Raw genomic sequence first — 19,892 nt, forward strand, 5'->3', positions numbered from 1 at the left:
ATGCATTTTAGTTTAAGTTTGTTGCAGTTGTTTAATCATACCTATTGTATCTTGTTGTTTGTGTGTGATTTTATCACCAATGTCATTTATAATAATAATTGATTTTGTTATATTTACTGCTTTTGATTGTTACAACTTATTATGTTTTGTGTAGTTGGATTAAATAAAATGTAAATATTTACTTATTCCAAATTATACTAGATAAGATAGCTTATCTCATTATAAACTATGAAGTGATAAAAAAGATTTGCATTAAGGTGTAAGTACATACACCTGACGAACGACAGATAACTGTACCCCTAGCACGAACAATTAATTATCGTTCTTTGGTATGGTAATTTTTTTTATGAACAGCGCCGCAGCGGTCGATTAATGAAGACGACTATGAGAGTTATTACGTGCTTGAGGTACAGCACATAAATTTGAAATCTACAAACATTTATGTAATTGTAATAGGTACTAAAGTACGGCCAATTAGCAGCGATACAAAAGGTCGATACGACTCTCGAGTTGACAATATATTGTCTCTTCCCATCTTGTGTATTTGTCGTAATGTCTCGTTCACCCGCCAAAATATGTCAAAGTCGGACGGGTTCACCCATGACATTGGGTTTGTTTACATTTGGTATCGCTTCCCGTTGGCCCTACTTTATATTGCATCATATATTTGCCAGGATCTACGACAGACTTACTACGTGACGTGATTGGTATTTTTCCTCTTCCATTTCCTAGAAGTCCTTGTGTTCGAGATGAAGGACTTCTGGGAAATGGATAGGGAAGAATCTCCTACTGAATCATCAAAGAAAGAAGATGAAGATGGAGCGGATTGAAGATTTTTAACAAGTATTATGGTTTAATTCACATAGCCAAATTCTACGAGGGTGGAAGTTCACTGTCTCATAGACTTCCCCTTAACTGTCAGAACATAGAAATAGCAGTTTTACAAATATTGGACGATAGTTTTCATAAAGTTCTTATCTCGTTATCTTCTTCAGCTAAGCTTATGTTAGGAGTAGACCACAACAGTCCACCAGACGATGGGGTTCAAAATACCGACCATTGAATTAGCAGTCTGACACTGACACCGTAGGGCTATTTGCTTGATCATGATGTATATTTTTAAGACTAAACCCTTGAAAAAGAGGCTGATAATAGTGACTGAGTTTCTTGCGCTGCTTCTTCTCAGTATTAGCCCATTTATTGTCCCGAAGCAGTGGTAGGGTTAATACTGGGACTTGTAAAAAGCTTACTTGCAAAAGTAAAATGAGTTTTATAAGTTTCTTAACTGTCTCAGACATTGCATCACGTTAGGTCAATTTATTCATCTTATTATGTAGTTCCACCACCACTTCAGTAATTTAACAAAAACTTCTTTATTCACAGACGTGAGCAGCAAGCTAAACTCGGGCGCTGTCAACGTGTCAATAACTCCGAGCTCGCTGCCGCCGCCGGCGCCGGAGTCGCCGCGGGACCCTCGCGACGATGAGGAGTCTGAGGACGACGAGAATGAGCCCCCGCTGGCATTGGCCGGGCATCGGGTGAGTGCGGGAATAGCCGGGAATGATGCCAGGGCGCGAGCATTACCGGGAATGTTGCGGGGAATGTAGCTGGGAATGATGCCAGGGCGCGAACATTACCGGGAATATTGTGGGAATAACTCCGAGCTCGCTGTCGCCGCCGGCGCCGGACTCGCCGTGGGACCCTCGCGACGATGAAGAGTCTGAGGACGACGAGAATGAGCCCCCGCTGGCATTGGCCGGGCACCGGGTGAGTGCGGGAATGTACCGGGAATGATGCCAGGGCGCGAACATTACTGGGAATGTTGCCGGGAATAACTCCGAGCTCGCTGCCGCCGCCGGCGCCGGAGTCGCCGCGGGACCCTCGCGACGTTGAAGAGTCGGAGGACGACGAAAATGAGCCCCCGCTGGCATTGGCCGGACACCGGGTGAGTGCGAGAATAGCCGGGAATGATGCCAGGGCGCGAATATTACCGGGAATGTTGCGGGAATAACTCCGAGCCCGCTGCCGCCGCCGGCCCCGGAGTCGCCGAGGGACCCTCGCGACGATGAGGAGTCAGAGGACGACGATAATGAGCCCCCGCTGGCATTGGCCGGACACCGGGTGAGTGCGGGAATAGCCGGGAATGATGCCAGGGCGCGAGCATTCCCGGGAATGTTGCGGGAATAACTCCGAGCTCGCTGCCGCCGCCGGCCCCGGAGTCGCCGCGGGACCCTTGCGACGATGAGGAGTCTGAGGACGACGAGAATGAGCCCCCGCTGGCATTGGCCGGCCACCGGGTAAGTGCGGGAATAGCCGGGAATGATGCCAGGGCGTGAACATTACCGGGAATGTCGCGGGAATAACTCCGAGCTCGCTGCCGCCGCCGGCGCCGGAGTCGCCGCGGGACCCTCGCGACGTTGAAGAGTCGGAGGACGACGAAAATGAGCCCCCGCTGGCATTGGCCGGCCACCGGGTGAGTACTATAAAAGAAACCAGGTCCCCGATTCAGCTAAAAAATTTCAACTGCAATGCGACTGGACGACGAACGAACATCAGCTGTTTTGCGTAGATACACGTTATGAGTGTTCAGATATTATTGGTTAGTTGTGTGTATAGAAGTTATTGACTAGCATCTGCTCAGATATTAATGAAGTAATGCATGTTCAGATATTAATGGTAACTTGTAGTGTATGGAAAAATGTTCAGAAATATAATGGTCACTTTGTCTGCTCCGATATATCTGACGGCGACTGTACACATACTATAATGAAGTCGAAGTATTTAACAATGACAACAATAAACACGCCCACCTGCCAAGCATCAGCCAAGTCATATCACAAAATTCACAAAAACACTTGTAAATTCAAACAATAGAAAAATAATATTTTTAGTACCTTCTTAACCTTAGCAAATATAGGTGATACGAGTTTGTAAGACAGTGAATACAATAAATATTCGACCTACAATTTTGTATTTTGCACACCCATGTTGTATAATTTATACCATCCTGGGAAGGACGATTTTCAGGTGAATATTATAATATGTTAATGTTTATTTCAAGTCACTTACCTGAATCATTAAATCAGATTTAATATCTGCTTAAAGATAGACCAAACTAATTACCTGTTGTTTCTTTTCTTAAAATAATATTATATTCCGGAACTACGTGCGTCGTGTGAAATAGGTGTGCGATGTGCGTTCACTACTACTATTGTACGTATGGACGGCACCACACTAAGCTATACACTGTAGCATCTCTTTAGTTGTATTAGATGTTATTTTGCAACGATAATGTGTAATCTGATTTTCTGTCGACTACTTAGCGTCAAATGGTTCATGACACCCAAAGTAGCCAAAAAGTTTGCATGTCTTTGTTACAATTTGGAATAAGGTTTGTTATCAAGTTTTCGGCCACTTGGGTGTCACAAAACTATTTAATGCTGATACATGCATTGTATTGTGTATTTCCATCTCTGGTTCGTACTTCTGGAAGTCTTCTAGGATCTACAGACCATTAATGGAACCCCGCCAGTGTAGAGTGATTGGTATTTTTCCTCTTCCATTTCCTAGAAGTCCTTGTGTTCGAGATGAAGGACTTCTGGGAAATGGATAGGGAAGAACCACCTACTGAATCATCATTGAAAGAAGATGAAGATGGAGCGGATTGTGACAAGTGGATTGGAGGTCTAAAGATTATTCTATTCTATTCATGTTTATCAATGTTATTTTTTTCGTATCATAACAAATCAGTCAACCCATTTTTGTAGGTATGTTTATTTATTACTAGCTTTCCGCCCGCAGCTTCGCCCGCGTGGAATTTTGTCTGTCACAGAAAAACTTTATCGCGCGCGTCCCTGTTTCAAAAACCGGGATAAAAACTATCCTATGTTCTTTCCCGGGACTCAAACTATCTCTATGCCAAATTTCATCAAAATCGGTTGCGAGGTTTAAGCGGGAAAGCGTAACAGACAGACAGACAGACAGAGTTACTTTCGCATTTATAATATTAGTTGGGATTGGGATTTTAAGCTACATTATTAAAATTACAGTAACTATCAAAGTATCAAATTAATACCTTGGCAATATACGAGTATGACTCATCTTGAATTTGAAATAGCTAGACACTCCTCTCGTCCACATTTCGTAATATTAAATATGTTTTTTTCTCTTTAATTTTCTATGTATACAGTAACTAAATGAATAACTATTGTTTGGTAAATGTATTTCCTTGTTTTATTTAACACTGTCAATTACAACAATAAATGTTTTGTTTTAATTTTTTTTTTTTTTTTTTTTTTTTTCATCCAAATTTTTGACCGGAAGTCGTTATTTCCACTTTCGACATTTTTGGACCAAATCTCCGAAAGCATGGCAACACTGGAGAAATTTCTTCACCCAAGCGACACCTCTTGACAAGACACACAAACGCCTCATACAACTCGTCTTTCCCAAATGTTGCCAACTACTCGAAAAATGTCACCTTTCAGTTTTAATTTCACTTTACAAAATTCGACAACCGTCATTCAGGACTGATTTTTCGCAGGCAACCCTATACCACCGTGTTCATAATGAAATAATCTTTATTTTCATTTATATTTGATTAAATTATCAGACCGATGCAAAATGCTCTATCAATTTACCTGTTTATACCTGGCAACCCGAGAGTTATGACTGGAAAAGAATAGGCAACCTAACGTTTGCATATTCTATGGGCTTCATACTTTCGATTGGTATGGAGTTTGTTTAATAATCAAACCGATGAAATATTTAAAAATAAAACTTTTTTTAATGATTAATTAATCATATCCTGGACTGAAATTTACTAGGCAACCCTTAAGCAATATAATTATTGACATGTTAAATTGAATATAAAATATGTTTCATCAAATAAGCATCTCGGTGAAGGTCGTTGTATAGCGGGATCTTATACTATTACGATTAGATAATTTGCATAAACCCTTAGGTAATCTTCATGTTGATTCAAGTCTGCAAGTCAAAATAAATAGGGTACACTGGTACACACTACACATCCATACAAGTGTAATTCAAGTTCTGTCATGAACTTTTCCCAACAGAAAATCAATTCCAGATTATAGATTGTTTCATCCACAAAGACGCGCCCTCAGATCATAGAAGGGAATAGATGTGAAACGGGGGCGTGGCGCGTGTCTCCGCGATATGCCCAGAAACGAACATCGGCCGCGTAGCTAGGTTAGTCGCGATTCAGTCGTACTAAGGAAATGTTCTCCGAATTTTTTGGATAATGCATCGTTACGTGCAATAAAACAAGTGAAACGAAGAACTACAGGAACAATGGAGTCATTTACCACATGTAAGTATTGCAAATCCATTGGTATTTTGGTTATAAATAAAAAAAACTTAACATTTTTACGAACGAATTCAGTGCCGTAACAGTTACTGCGATATNAATTTGTACATCAACTAAAGACACACGAAGGCATATTATCAATCAATCAGGAAGGCAATCGGGAAGTGCATTCGTGGCTGTTCGCGGCAACCGATCATGTACGACTGAATGCAAGAGGTCCAATTGTATCTCTTTTGCATTGCCATTCTTGAGCGGGTATAACGTATCTATACTATAAAAACATCTTAGGATGAGAATGTTTAAGGTGACATAATTTTTTCCAAAAAGGACAAGTGGACGGTGAGGGTTGAGATGGAGATGGATTTGGTTGGATGGAATCTGGCACTATACTTGGGTGAATACGACTGAGATGAATTCTCAGGCCTCGTTGGCCTTTGAAAAATCGAGGCTGGGAGCATTTGGGGCAACGTATCAAGTTCTCCGACGAAACGTTATCTCCGTTTGAAGGCACTGCACTAATAGCGGAAGAAACACTCATATGATTTTACTTACAAAAGAACAAATCCTAAAATAGTAAAAAGGCATCCAAAAAACATTGAAAATATAAAAACACAAATGTCACAAACATAATGTCATTATAACGATGACGACGAAAACGACACCAGGTTGCTAGGCAGCGGCGATAATACCGGCCTCCTATTGGTCACGGTTGCAGTGGGCGCCTAGCAACGGTAGCTGCTGATGAGGCGTCCTTAGAAACTGTCACGTTATATAAAATTACAGCGGCACAGCTGATTTCAGATAAATAATTTGTGTAAAAACTTTATGACACACTGTTCAATCAAAGTTGCCCACACGTACAGTCGAGTAGAAAGCTCAGGGCTGCAAGTTGATGGGGTACTTTCGTCCAGTCTTGCGATATTATTATTTTTAAAATTAAAAATTGAACTCGACTGACGCAATAATTTGCCCTTGACATTATATGTTTTAATTAATTTTGAGCAAACAATTTTGAAACCCAATCCCCTTGTTCTCAGGAGTTATCGAGCGCTGAGATTTGGGAGCGCGAGCGCCGAATGCGAGCGTTGCGTGAAAAACTGCGCGCGGAAGAAACGCGCTTGGTGCTGCTTAGGAAAATACGCCAGTCGCAGCAGTCCACTGGCTTGCCGCCGGCTAAGGTAAAGTACTGCGCATATTTATTCCTCTTAGCCTATGCGTAGACCACCGATTTTTTATCGGTCCATAGTTTAGTGAGGCAGTTAATCAGTATGGGCATGTATGGAAGTGCGTATATTACACCTATTGATTCTTCATCCAAATTTGAATCGGGCCCAACTATCGGCCGACTAAAAATCGGTGGTCTGCGCTTAGTCTTAACCCCTATGTATGCTTGTGTTAGAAGTTGGTTCTCAGCAATAGTCCAGCGGTTGAGATCGAACTTGAATTAACTACTGTCCTAAATTATTTTAACGTTTTCAAAGTCATATGCTTTAAATGTAGTCCCATGAGCCAGAGTTCAGTTAATCGTAATCTATGTTAGTCACTCAACTTTCTTCTAGCTTGTTTAGTAGTAATCTACATGTTTTTTATTCGTTCGTTTTAACCAATACATCCACTGCTCGATAAAGGCTTCCTTCAAGAATTTCCACATCGACACGTACAGACACACAACGCATCCAGGTGCTTTCCGTGATCTTCTCTAGACTTTGGGGCAGTGTCTAGTCGTAGTGGGAGGTCTACCTACATGACGTCTACCGGTCTGTAGTTGCCACTCGAGAACTTTTTGCCCCAACGGGCCGTTTATGCCCCACATAAGTTAGCAATTCTTCAGACTCAGTGAGTTCTCCTACTGATGTCTTTATGTATTTTGTTTACCAGGACACGACAACGGGTACTGCGTTAGCCGGTAGCGGCTGTGTGGTCCCGCCTGGCGTCACCGTGACGCCTGCGCCGCCGCCTGCCCATCAACAGAACAAGGTAACTTCCTTATTTTCCTTAACATAAGGTCATTATTTCAGTCTCTCTTTCTTATTTGTTAGTGGTAAATGGAGGTCTTGGCATACAGGATGCCATGATGGACGGATGAAAATATCCGTGTTGCTGTCACGTTTAATACTCTTATTGCTTATTGCATTAGGCTAGAATGTCCACTAAAGTATGTACTATCGGGGACTCGAACGCCTTGACACCTTAAGGGCCTAAATTGTTTGCACACACACGCTCGATTATGCTACGCCCCCTTCATTCATGTTTCGCGTCTAAGCAGCGTCGGCGCACCACTGTAGATGTTTACCCTTGCAAACCAAGCTCTATGTAAAGCGTTTAGGATTGAGTATTGCTTATTACCCGCATCCGTAGCGCTCGTTTGGCAACGTCGCATTTTAGTCAATTTGAAACCCAATAAAGAATCGCTACAAAATATTATAAGGGGCTTCGTGTAAAATTTGAACTAGCGATTGCCCGCTCGGGTCACAAAATTGGTATCGCACATTCCGAGGTAACTGTGCAATTTCCTGAGAAAAAAGTAGCCCTTTCTATAATTATTGTTGATATTAAGATTAAGAGTGTAAATCTCGTGATATTAGTTTAGCTAGTTAAGGCGAGAAATACAAAATCATATAGTTAGTTACTTACTTTCGAATTTTACTTATTTAATAGGTATTTAATTTATTCGGAACTTATAATTTATAAACAATATTATGTTATTGAATTAATTAGTAAAGAGTTAAGGAATATTTGTGGCTTAAAAAGAATTATTGTAAGATAACTTCATAATAACTTTCTTAAATCCTTGAATGTAAATAAAAAAACCTATAATAGGTTTCTATTTATTTTTAATACATTAGCAACTTTTGTTTTCCGTTTTAAAGAAACACTTATCTAACTACGTTATTACAATTTAATACAAATATTGCACTAGGTAGCAATGATCCAGGTAATTGGTTATCGTAAATATTATAATATTAAGTTAGTTTTATTTCAAATACATTTTTTTATTGCACATTAAGTGTCTTTACACAAGGTCTTAAATCAATAACAATTAAACTTCAAACTAAATAATACTTAAACAGTTAACAATGTTTATTGTAGACAAGTTTGTAAGTAAATATAAGAATTAAGAATTATTTTGAGAGGCATGGTTCAGTAATCGCGCGGAGTTCAATAAAAAGGCAATCAAACAGTCCAATTAATAGCACGGGTCAACACAAAACAAAATCAATCGGTTACTGATCACAAAANTGGACAGGTTCAAAATAAGCTGCAAGGCTATCGGAAACAGCCCTACAGCAAATTTTGGCGGCTAGTCGTCTCAGAGTTGAGCCAACAGCAATGGGTCGAATGCCACCATCCTTTTTTTTGAGAGCGCAGAGATTAGCTCCGTATAAAATATTAATAAATTGAGGGTTGACGCCACCAGATAGCATCAAATTTGTCAGGGCAACCAACTCCTTCAGCAGGAGGGTACCGGCTTCGCCACAGTTAGCACTTACTAAGTCTTTGAGATGCTGTGGAGTAAGGCCATCCAAGCCGCCCGCAGAACCACTCGCAAAGGAATTGATTGCACCTAATAATGCTTCTGGTGTTGTCTGGAGGCAGGACTGTGCAGGATCTGGTTGTTCAGGGTATACTGTGGTGGTTGCTGAAAGTGGATGTTTGCTTTTAAGGGCCGAGAGGGTATCAGGGGTATTAGGGGCTATAAGATCGTCGGAGAACATAATGCGCGCAGCACCTTTAATGTCACCGTCACTGATTTTTGATTCTACATGTTTTATGAAATGTTCACTGTTAGAATAACGGGAGTTAGGTATGGAAATGTTATCAGAGGTTTGCCACGGTGTACTACAATTTTGCTTAATTCTGTTTGTCAATGATTGATGGTTATTTGGTTCAGATTTTATGTGTAAAACTCTATAAGAAAAAGTAAATAAATGCTCCCAGGCCTCAACAGAGTTGCTTCGAACTACATGGGATATGGATTGACTTAGGCACTGTGCAACTGAGGCACGAGCGCCACGAGGAATCCGTTTAATGAGAGGATGAGAACAATGACATATCATATAAATAGACACGTTATGCGCCTACATTATTGTATTTTAAAATGGCGCACGTAGTCCTATTTTATGACAGCTATTCATTTTGACATTTTGCACAGAAAAGGAGAATGGGGTAGAGTGAACCTCACAGATATAGAGAACCTAAATTGTATTTTCGAATGAACTATCAAACTAATATTTAAACAAAAGCAAGACAAAACGTAACTTATTATTTTCCCTTAAATCAACTTGAGTCTTATGCCTTTTTTGTCTTTTATAATGAGTATTCAAATCAGGATTATTTTTATGTGCAAAATGTATGAGGTTTTACCCTGAGATTAAAAGTGGAATATTCTCTAGCTAGCTACAGCTACAGACAGACAGACAGACATGACGAACCTATAAGGGTCCCGTTTTTAGGGTTCCGTAGCCAAAATGGCAAAAACGGAACCCTTATAGTTTCGTCATGTCCGTCTGTCCGTCTGTCCGTCTGTCCGTCTGTCACNTCTATGTAAAGCGTTTAGGATTGAGTATTGCTTATTACCCGCATCCGTAGCGCTCGTTTGGCAACGTCGCATTTTAGTCAATTTGAAACCCAATAAAGAATCGCTACAAAATATTATAAGGGGCTTCGTGTAAAATTTGAACTAGCGATTGCCCGCTCGGGTCACAAAATTGGTATCGCACATTCCGAGGTAACTGTGCAATTTCCTGAGAAAAAAGTAGCCCTTTCTATAATTATTGTTGATATTAAGATTAAGAGTGTAAATCTCGTGATATTAGTTTAGCTAGTTAAGGCGAGAAATACAAAATCATATAGTTAGTTACTTACTTTCGAATTTTACTTATTTAATAGGTATTTAATTTATTCGGAACTTATAATTTATAAACAATATTATGTTATTGAATTAATTAGTAAAGAGTTAAGGAATATTTGTGGCTTAAAAAGAATTATTGTAAGATAACTTCATAATAACTTTCTTAAATCCTTGAATGTAAATAAAAAAACCTATAATAGGTTTCTATTTATTTTTAATACATTAGCAACTTTTGTTTTCCGTTTTAAAGAAACACTTATCTAACTACGTTATTACAATTTAATACAAATATTGCACTAGGTAGCAATGATCCAGGTAATTGGTTATCGTAAATATTATAATATTAAGTTAGTTTTATTTCAAATACATTTTTTTATTGCACATTAAGTGTCTTTACACAAGGTCTTAAATCAATAACAATTAAACTTCAAACTAAATAATACTTAAACAGTTAACAATGTTTATTGTAGACAAGTTTGTAAGTAAATATAAGAATTAAGAATTATTTTGAGAGGCATGGTTCAGTAATCGCGCGGAGTTCAATAAAAAGGCAATCAAACAGTCCAATTAATAGCACGGGTCAACACAAAACAAAATCAATCGGTTACTGATCACAAAACTTAACAAAAAAACAAAGGCGAGAATATGTCGTCAGTTCGCCAAAGGAAAAAGCAGACAGACCTCGTATAAAAACACAATATTAAAAAAATACATTATCTATTTGTTTGTAACCAAATTCTATTATTAAAATTCTAAGGCTGAGTTGCACCATCTTACTTTAACTTTGACAAACGTCAAAAATCTGTCAAACTCCATACAAAAAGCACCGGTTACCGTTATAGTTACGGTCAAAGTTAGGTGGTGCAACTCAGCCTAAAACTAAGAAAGATTGAAGAAAAAGAAACATTTCGTTTTAAACCTTAACCGTATGACAATAAAGTGCACAATGGTATTTCGTATTGCAACCTAAGCCCTGATTGTCTCTTATTGGTCGTAGTAAAAATATAGTAAAATGCGTAACCAATTAGAGACGGGGTGAGCACGTGACCAGAGCGATGCGCTTACGCTAAAATTTCTACAAAGTGGTCAGGCGGAAGAGTCCCCGATAGTACTTATGTAATGTTGACCCTGCTTGTTCTATGTATTTTCATGTGGCAGCGAAATAAACGTTTTCTATTCTATCTTAGGGTGCCTTCTGCTGCAAAGTGCAGCAGCGAGACGGTCGCGCTCCACTTAGCGACACGGGAATATTCCCATCTCTCGTTCCCACCACTGCAGCTCCTGTGTAGCCAGGATCTACAGCTTGACCACCATAAAAACCCAACCAATGAAGGTCAAGTTTGTCCCCGGGGAAAGTTAAACTGTCATTGGACCCGCAACGAAATTACCACTTAGCGACAGAAGGCACTCTTATATTTGGCTGACGTTTGTCCTTAGTCTTCTTGAATGTTATCTAAAGCCTGGTCCGTGAGCACGTAGAATTTTGGTCCAATGACCCCAAGCTACCCATCCTTATTGCTCGCGCGTAATTATGTTGCTGTCGCGACTGTGCGACGGGCGCCCGCAGTGAGTGTGCGAGCGCGACAGCAACATAATTACGCGCGAGCAATAAGGATGGGTAGCTTGGGGTCTTTGGACAAAATTCTACGTGCTCACGGACCAGGCTTTACCTACTACCTTATACTCCTCAACATAAGGTCATTATTTCAGTCTCTCTTTCTTATTTGTCAGTGGCAAATAGAGGTGGAGGGCATACAGGGTGTATGCCCTCTACACTGGCCAGATGGAATGTGGGGTGTAATTTAACCCGTAATGAATCCCGCAGCTGAAATTGTTCGCGTTGCATGCGTCACCACACGTTTAAAATACACACTGTCATTCTGAATTTTAATTTACTGTATTAGGTTGGAATACCTACTAAAGTAGCTATCTATCTTATCTTCTGCCGCAAAGTGCCTGCGGCTGCAGTAATGCAGTCGCGTGTTTTTGTTTATATCAGGGGTTGCCAACCGGTCGATCGCGAATATTAGTCTAGTCGATCGTGGCAAGGCAAAAAATACTACATGATTGTGTACTAAACTATGCTGTTTCATTTATGATTTCAAGAAGTATGTAAGAGATAGATCGCCCAGGGCTTCGTTAGTAAACAGTAGGTCTTATGTCTAATCAAGTTGGCCACCCTTAGTTTATATGAATAAACAAAGTAGTACGACCGCCGCGCTGCCGTCGCAAGGCACTTATCAGCAAACTTGAAGGCATCCTTAATCGTGGATGACGTCTTTAGGCTGGTTTTAGTGTCACACGGACCGTCCGGTGCGGACCCGCTCCGCACGGCCAATCTGTATGAACTTCTAGGGAGCGTTTTAGAGTATGCGGTCCGGAGGAACCGCTCCGCTCCCGTTCATACAGATCGGCTGTGCGGAGCGATCCGCACTGACAGTCCGCGTGACACTAAATCCAGCCTTAGTGTTGTAATGTAATGTTTCTTATTGTGAGGCGGGTCGTTACATTCCCTCTAATATGGTCGAGTGAAGCGATGGCTGGTTCACTCGTCATGTCTGTGAACGGTATCCTTCCGTTTGGCCAAATTACTTTTCGCCAAATTTCATTTCGCAAACAACTTATCGCCAAAGTTTTATTTCCCAAATGAACTTTTAGCAACTGTACTTTTCGCAACTAATTCATTTGGTCAAATTATTATATGGCCAAATTTTACTTGGCAAATGTTTATATAGCAAATATTTTATGTTGCCAAATATTATATCCCAAATAATTTGTTTGGTCAAATTGACACTTCACATACTTACCCACCGTTACCCACAAATCAAAGTATAAGGCACATGATCATGGTTTTCACAAGAATTTTATGTAAAACATTGCAGGAAATAGTATGGTTGCAAAAAGTAAGTATTACAGAAAAAAGTAGGTTAGGTTAGGTTAGAACAGTGACCCTTAATGCGCGAAGGCGAGCGAAGCCACTAAACAAAATAATAACCACAAGCTAATTTGTATCCATTCTATGCACCAATTATTTTGTAAATAGTTTATCGTGAAATATTTTTGCCTAATGAAACATTTGGCAAACCATACTTTGCCAAACAATAATATGCCAAAAACAACATTCGCGAATTAAAAGTTTGCGATAAGTTGCTTTGCCAAATGAGAATTTGCCAAATGAAAATTTGCGAAACGTTGTTTGCGATGTGATAATTTGGGAAACGTTTTTTGGCCAAACATTAGTAATCCCTGTGAACAGGCGCTGCTTTCGGGGACTGGTCAATCCAAGTTATTCCAACTTATGTATGCGAGTCATTTCTACTAGTATTTGAGTATGTAATCTGTAAGTCTAGATATTAGCACGTCACTGCCTTGTTTAATATGCCACGCAATTTTGTATACCCATTCTTATAAGATACACTATACAAGAATGCATGGTAAATTCAGTGAACTGCTCCTGAATCGAATGTACCTGCTATTTCTATTTATTTATATTAATCGGCAGACAGTGGTGACTGAGTTTGTTGCGGCGCTTCTTCTCAGCACTTGCCAAATGTTGGTCTCGAAGCGCTGGTAGGGTAAAAAGATTATGAGACATGTAGAGTAACGGTGGGTAAGTATGTGAAGTGTCAATTTGACCAAACAAATTATTTGGGATATGATATTTGGCAAAATAAAACATTTGCTATATAAACATTTGCCAAGTAAAATTTTGCCAAATGATAATTTGACCAAATGAATTAGTTGCGAAAAGTACAGTTGCTAAAAGTTAATTTGGGAAATGAAACTTTGGCGATAAGTTGTTTGCGAAGTGAAATTTGGCGAAAAGTAATTTGGCCAAACGGAAGGATACCGAGACATGTAGAGGCTCCTTAAGAGCAAAATGACGATTTGTAAGAACTATTTATTAGTCTAAACAACACAACTTTGACTTTGACATTGTTTTCTCAGCGGCCAAGCGGCGCGGGCACGAGCAGCGGCGGCTCGTCGCACAGCATCGTGCCGGGCGGCTACGTGTCGCGGCGCACCTCGTCGCTGCCCGGCGGCGCCACGCTGACGCCCGGCGTCTACCGTTCGCAGGTACGAGCCAGTGTCCAGCGCGCCCGAGAGATGGCGCTGTGCTGATTTTTTTTCTTTTTATCCACAACGAGGAAGCTCTTGGTCTGTATCTCACCTGATGGTAAGTGACGATCAGGCCGAAGGTGGAAGCGAGCTTCACCCGGAATCCTCAACCACGGAGGAACTGGCTATCTTACCTCTAACTGCCGGAACACAACAATGCTGTAAACATTGTTGTTATGGCGACAGACTTAGGTAAGATGGTGGTAGCTAGCCAGACGGACTTAGAACAAGCCCTACCACCAACCAAACCGAACAGAAAAATCTGCCCCCACTGGGAATCGAACCCGGGACCTCTGCGTCTGAAGCAGGTGATCTTTCCACTAGACCACAGAGGCGGTTGAAACTTCGCGATATTATATAGATGACCCACGCTGAACTGTCCCACCAAACTCAATGACAGGGGGGCGCTACCATCGTTCAACTATATGGTTTCCAACATGACAAAAATCATAACCAGCGATCCGGTATTGACAATGGCGCCCCACTGTCAATGTCATGCATAGGACAGTTCAGTATTTTGGAACTATAGCTGACCTTGACAAAGTAACATTCGTCGTCGTCGTTTCAGCCGAAAGACGTCCACTGCTGGACAAAAAAAAAGCCAAGGATTTCCACGAAGATCGATCCTGCGCCGCCCGCATCCAGGCACCTCCCGCGACTTTCACCAGATCGTCGGTTCACTTAGTGGGAGTAAAATTCATGGCAGTTTTAATATCGATATAGCTTCACGGAACAAACACAAAGTATCGGGAAGAAGATGGAGTGAAACTAGACGGGCTAAAACTATCGCCCGTCTTCACGAACATTACTATGAGGTCTCATAGTGCGTTGGACGCACAGAGTGACACATGAACCAATTACAGAGCTCTATTCAACGCTGGGCGTTCGATTTGCTCCTTCCCTTAAAAGTAATCGTTTGTGAATACGGGCGTTAGTAACTACCGCCAATAATGTGTAACGATATTTGATTATCTTTGTGTGACGAACTCCTCGTTATTTATTCTCGCTCCGTATTTATAGGGTCCCAGGCTTTATCCATCCCTTTCTCTCCCGATATTCTTGTCTCTGTCTCTCATGTTCTGGACCATTGTTCTGAAATGTTCGAAGCAAGAGGTCCGATCTTGCCGTCCCGTTTATTTTTCTCTCGAATATTCCAGAAGTGTGTGGAAGAGTAATTGATGTGCAAGCGAGATGACAGACATTGTGAGAAAGAGAAGGAATGTTATTTATCTCTAATCGACTCTAATTGATTATTTTCTGACTGTTAACGTTGCTAATCAATTCTAATTAATAGATTAACGTATTTTCTTTGTCGACGTCGCTAATAGAAGTATACAATCATCTGTTGTTCCGCAGTCGTCGACAAGCGGCGGCGCTAGCATCACGCCTTCGGTCACGATCACGCCGGCACCGCCGCCCGCCTCGCATAATGCTTCGTCTAAGGTAACAATATTTATTTTTTATACACTACTAGCTGACCCGGCGAACTTTGTTCCGCCTTAATGGCAATAAATAAGCAGACTTTTTTTTAATTTCGAACGGGATAAAAAGTATCCTATGTCCTTCTCCTGGCTCTAAACTACCTCCCTGACAATTTTCAGCTAAATCAGTTCAGCCGTTCTTGAGTTATAACTGGAGTAACTAACACGACTTTCTTTTATATAAGGTTCGGTTGCGAGGTTTAAGCGGGAAAGCGTAACAGCCAGACAGACAGACATACAGACAGACAGACAGAGTTACTTTCGCATTTATAATATTAGTTGGGATTTTACTCTGTATTTCATTACGTACGATGAAGCCTAGACTGTAAACTGTCTGTATACCCATTACAAATAAATAAATTACACTTTTCATACAGATTCTCTCACACATACTTTATTCATGTTCATACAGTAATTACAACCTGATCGAGTTAACTGGGGGCGTAGTGTACTGCGTTAAAAAAATATATGAAGATTTTAGTTTGTGGGATATGATGCTCAACCACAATAAGGAAGCTAGATGTTAGTGCTTCCTTCCGAGCGGGTGTTATGCTCGGGGACCAAGGTCCAATTTACACCATCTTGGTTTGTCTATCTATATTTGGCAGGATATAAAACTCCGTCACCGCGATGCAGGTTTGTATGAGCAGCGGAGTGTGCCATAGTGAAGTAGTGACAGCGCCATCTGTTGGTACACAGTTTGTAGTGGCGTATCGTCGGTGTCGCCACAAGTTCTTGAAAGTTTCCACTAGGGGCGCTGTACAATCCGCCATAGATTTAATGTCACTTTTTTACGCAGTCGCCATCGAATGTGTTTGACGTAAACTCACACTACGACCCCTGCTCACCTGGTAGCCGTGACGTCATATCGACGCAAACGGGTAAGCGGAAGGGACAGTCGCAAACCACCGAGGTGCTGTTAGCTCGTATACTCGGTCGGTTATACGTAATACCCTACAGGCGATATCAAAATAATGTATTATTTAAAATGATGATTAAATTATTTTTATCATCATAGACAAATGCACGTCACGCTAAACGCTGCAGATTCTTATTCAGTTGGAATAGAAGCGATTTTACATCAAAAATATGTAGTCTAATGTGTTGTCATTTGTATCTACTTCGAGATTATCAAATCAAACTAATTGGCATCTTATGTGCTTTTTATAATGTTTTCATAATGTGTAGTTATTTTGAAATAAAAACGTTTAGTTTGATGTGCTAGCGAGTGTAAAATATCTGTATATTGTATACGTAATTCACAAAAATATATGCTCTATGTATGAAACGTTGTATTGCAAGCCGGCACAGGACAACTCCTCGGTGACCAGTAGCACGAGCGATGCAGTGAGTATGGACATGTGATGTATCTTTATATCACTGTATGACGTTATAGGTTACATATGTCCTGATTATTCGGGTATCTCATATTCTCTATGATTTCCCATAGAGATGTTATGACTGGACTTGGACAAAACTTTTTACCTAATTGATGTATGTGACCTACCATGTTATAGTGTTGCCTATATTGATTAAGAACTAATCTTTTTAGATATTCCAGTTATATTATTAAATTTAGTAAGGTAGCCTTTTAATAAAAAAAAATTGCCAGCAAAATATAGTTTCAGTAAAAAGCTCTGCGCTTCTACAAACGCCTACTATTTAAAAACTACGGCTAGTGTCAATTATCTTTGATATTTATCAAGATAAATATAGGTTGATGATTATCTTTGACATCGAAACTATTAATTTACCATGCAGGTCTATTTGTCGCATTCAACGACATTTTTACAAGCTATAACGTAATGTGGTAATGCCCGAGGCTTGACAAACTGACTGTAATATGTGTACTTGTAATGATATGTGTCCCGTGTTTGCCCCGTAGTTCCACGTCTCATACTATAAATTATTCTTATTAACCCTATTTGCAAGGTATTTTTAAGAAAAGAGGCGATCGATAGATACTCAGAGTCTGCAGTTGTCACACTATGGGTCCGAAGTTGTAACAATAAAGATTTGGCCAAACCAACGCGTACAGCCTGCGTGCGCGATGGCGATCAGACGTCATTTATGAATTTGTAGCGATGAGTTCACATCGACGCGTCCTGTCATTGGTCGCGGCGATCGATGCACGAGCAGTGATCGCCGTCGCCGACGCGATCCGTGGCCTAATTCACGTATTTTGACAGTCCCATCATCGTTACGGTTCACGAGCGAAGAAGTGCATTGGACCTTGTTCCTACAACAAACCACAGCAGGGAAACGCCAGCGGGAGTCATTAACGGCGGGTGACGCAATTTCCCATACACCTACACGCCGCATCTTCGTTACCGACAAGGCCAATAATGTAACGTTCCTCATTGATACAGGGGCCGAAGATCTCGCTGACGTTCAGAAGTCGTCCCATTGAAAAACAGTTCTAAATCCGTATTTATTGATTTATTTATACTTTTGCACATAAAACTGTACAGTGGCGGACTTAATGCCAAGTGGCATTCTCTGCCAGTCAACCACAGGTCCAGTGGAGAGACTAAGGATTAAGATATTCACAAGGATCATTTTGATTGAACGATTACTCGATAGGATCGCAACTCAGTGTTTTTTTGTCGTTGAAGTTTTGTTACGTGAATAAGGCTGCTGTACGCGTTGGATTGGCCGAAGCTTAAGTGACTCCCTGGATTTCTAGTTGTAACTGCATGTTACACAGCGGTTCTAAACTCTCGATTGGTGTTGCAGGCGAGCTCCCGTAGTTCTGAGGACACGCAGACGCCGGCGCAACGCCAGGCTGCTGCCAAGCTGGCGCTGCGGAAGCAGCTGGAGAAGACGTTATTGCAGGTATGATTACATCTAAGTACTCCTCTCTTCTTCTCTCTATTATGGTATATTTGATAGCCGCTTGGCTACTAGGTCGCGGATTCGATTTCCGCACAATACAATCATGCGTGTATACATATACCGGAAGAGGCTGGGTGGGCACGGCCTCCCCCAGGATTTTGGGGTACCGTTTCGAAGATGGTACGGGACTATTCCCACCTCTCGTTCCCACCGCTGCATCTCGTGTGTAGCCAGGATCTTAGGTAGGTAGTTGATAGTACTCGTTCATGAGGTATGATACTAATTCTCCTGAAAATTAACCCTAGATACGCCAATGAATACAATGTGTTTACTGCTGGAAAAAGGCCTTTCCGAAAGGTTTCCATAACGAACGGTCTTGCGCTGCCTGCATCAAGAAGTTTCGACCTTCATTAGTTCGTTGGTCTAGAGAGTGGAAGGTCTGCCTCTCCCGGTCCGGTTTTTTTTATCCCCAATGGCCATAAGTTCTAAGAGCTATTCGATCCACTAAGCTTAGCAGCGTGATATATCTGTTAATTTAGTTCCTACAGATCTCGTTTCTAATTCAATCACTTATCAAAACTGCGCATAGCACACTCCATCGCTCCATGAATATTGAGAATTGAATTAAGCTACAATTAGCCCAAATCAATGGTGTCAGTGTCGGTCGGATTGATAAGATAGCATTTATTTCCAAGAATAAAATTCAGGCCCGATGAACGCGGGTTCGAACCCTGCCTCCGGTGGACTATGACGCACGTTGACAATAGTGACTGAGTTTCTTACGCTGCTTCTTCTCAGCGCTGGCTCAGTTATTGTCCCAAAGCAGTGGTGGGGTTAATAATGGAACGTGTAAAAGTGCTTTTTAAAAGCCTATTTGCAAAAACAAATTAGTGTTATGAGTTATTAGTTTTTTAAGGTGGTAAACCCACTCATAACACATAAACGTTACTTATGATCACCAGATCCCGCCGCCCAAGCCGCCGCCGCCCGAGATGAACTTCATCCCGTCGCCCAGCAACACCGACTTCGTGTACCTCGTGGGGCTCGAGCACGTCGTCGACTACATCACCAACGAGGACCGGTGAGGCACATCATCATCATCATCATCATCATCATCATCATCCCGTCGCCCAGCAACACCGACTTCGTGTACCTCGTGGGGCTCGAGCACGTCGTCGACTACATCACCAACGAGGACCGGTGAGGCACATCATCATCATCATCATCATCATCATCATCATCCCGTCGCCCAGCAACACCGACTTCGTGTACCTCG

The 19,892-nt window shown here is 41.2% G+C and overlaps 1 protein-coding gene across 1 annotated transcript in view; it reads left to right on the forward strand.

The window, feature by feature from the left end:
* Positions 1–19,892, forward strand: part of LOC114351765 (transcriptional repressor p66-beta simjang) — a 45,884-nt gene that overhangs the window by 4,617 nt on the left and 21,375 nt on the right. The window contains exons 5-11 of the mRNA XM_028303080.1: positions 1,384–1,538; positions 6,367–6,507; positions 7,208–7,306; positions 14,130–14,258; positions 15,657–15,743; positions 18,518–18,616; positions 19,579–19,697. Of these exons, the coding sequence (XP_028158881.1) occupies positions 1,384–1,538; positions 6,367–6,507; positions 7,208–7,306; positions 14,130–14,258; positions 15,657–15,743; positions 18,518–18,616; positions 19,579–19,697 (829 nt within the window). The remainder of the gene's footprint in view (positions 1–1,383; positions 1,539–6,366; positions 6,508–7,207; positions 7,307–14,129; positions 14,259–15,656; positions 15,744–18,517; positions 18,617–19,578; positions 19,698–19,892) is intronic.

This window comes from Ostrinia furnacalis, unplaced genomic scaffold, assembly GCF_004193835.3.
Source record: "Ostrinia furnacalis isolate ACB-3 unplaced genomic scaffold, ASM419383v2 OfSCF1172, whole genome shotgun sequence".
NCBI lineage: Eukaryota > Metazoa > Arthropoda > Insecta > Lepidoptera > Crambidae > Ostrinia > Ostrinia furnacalis.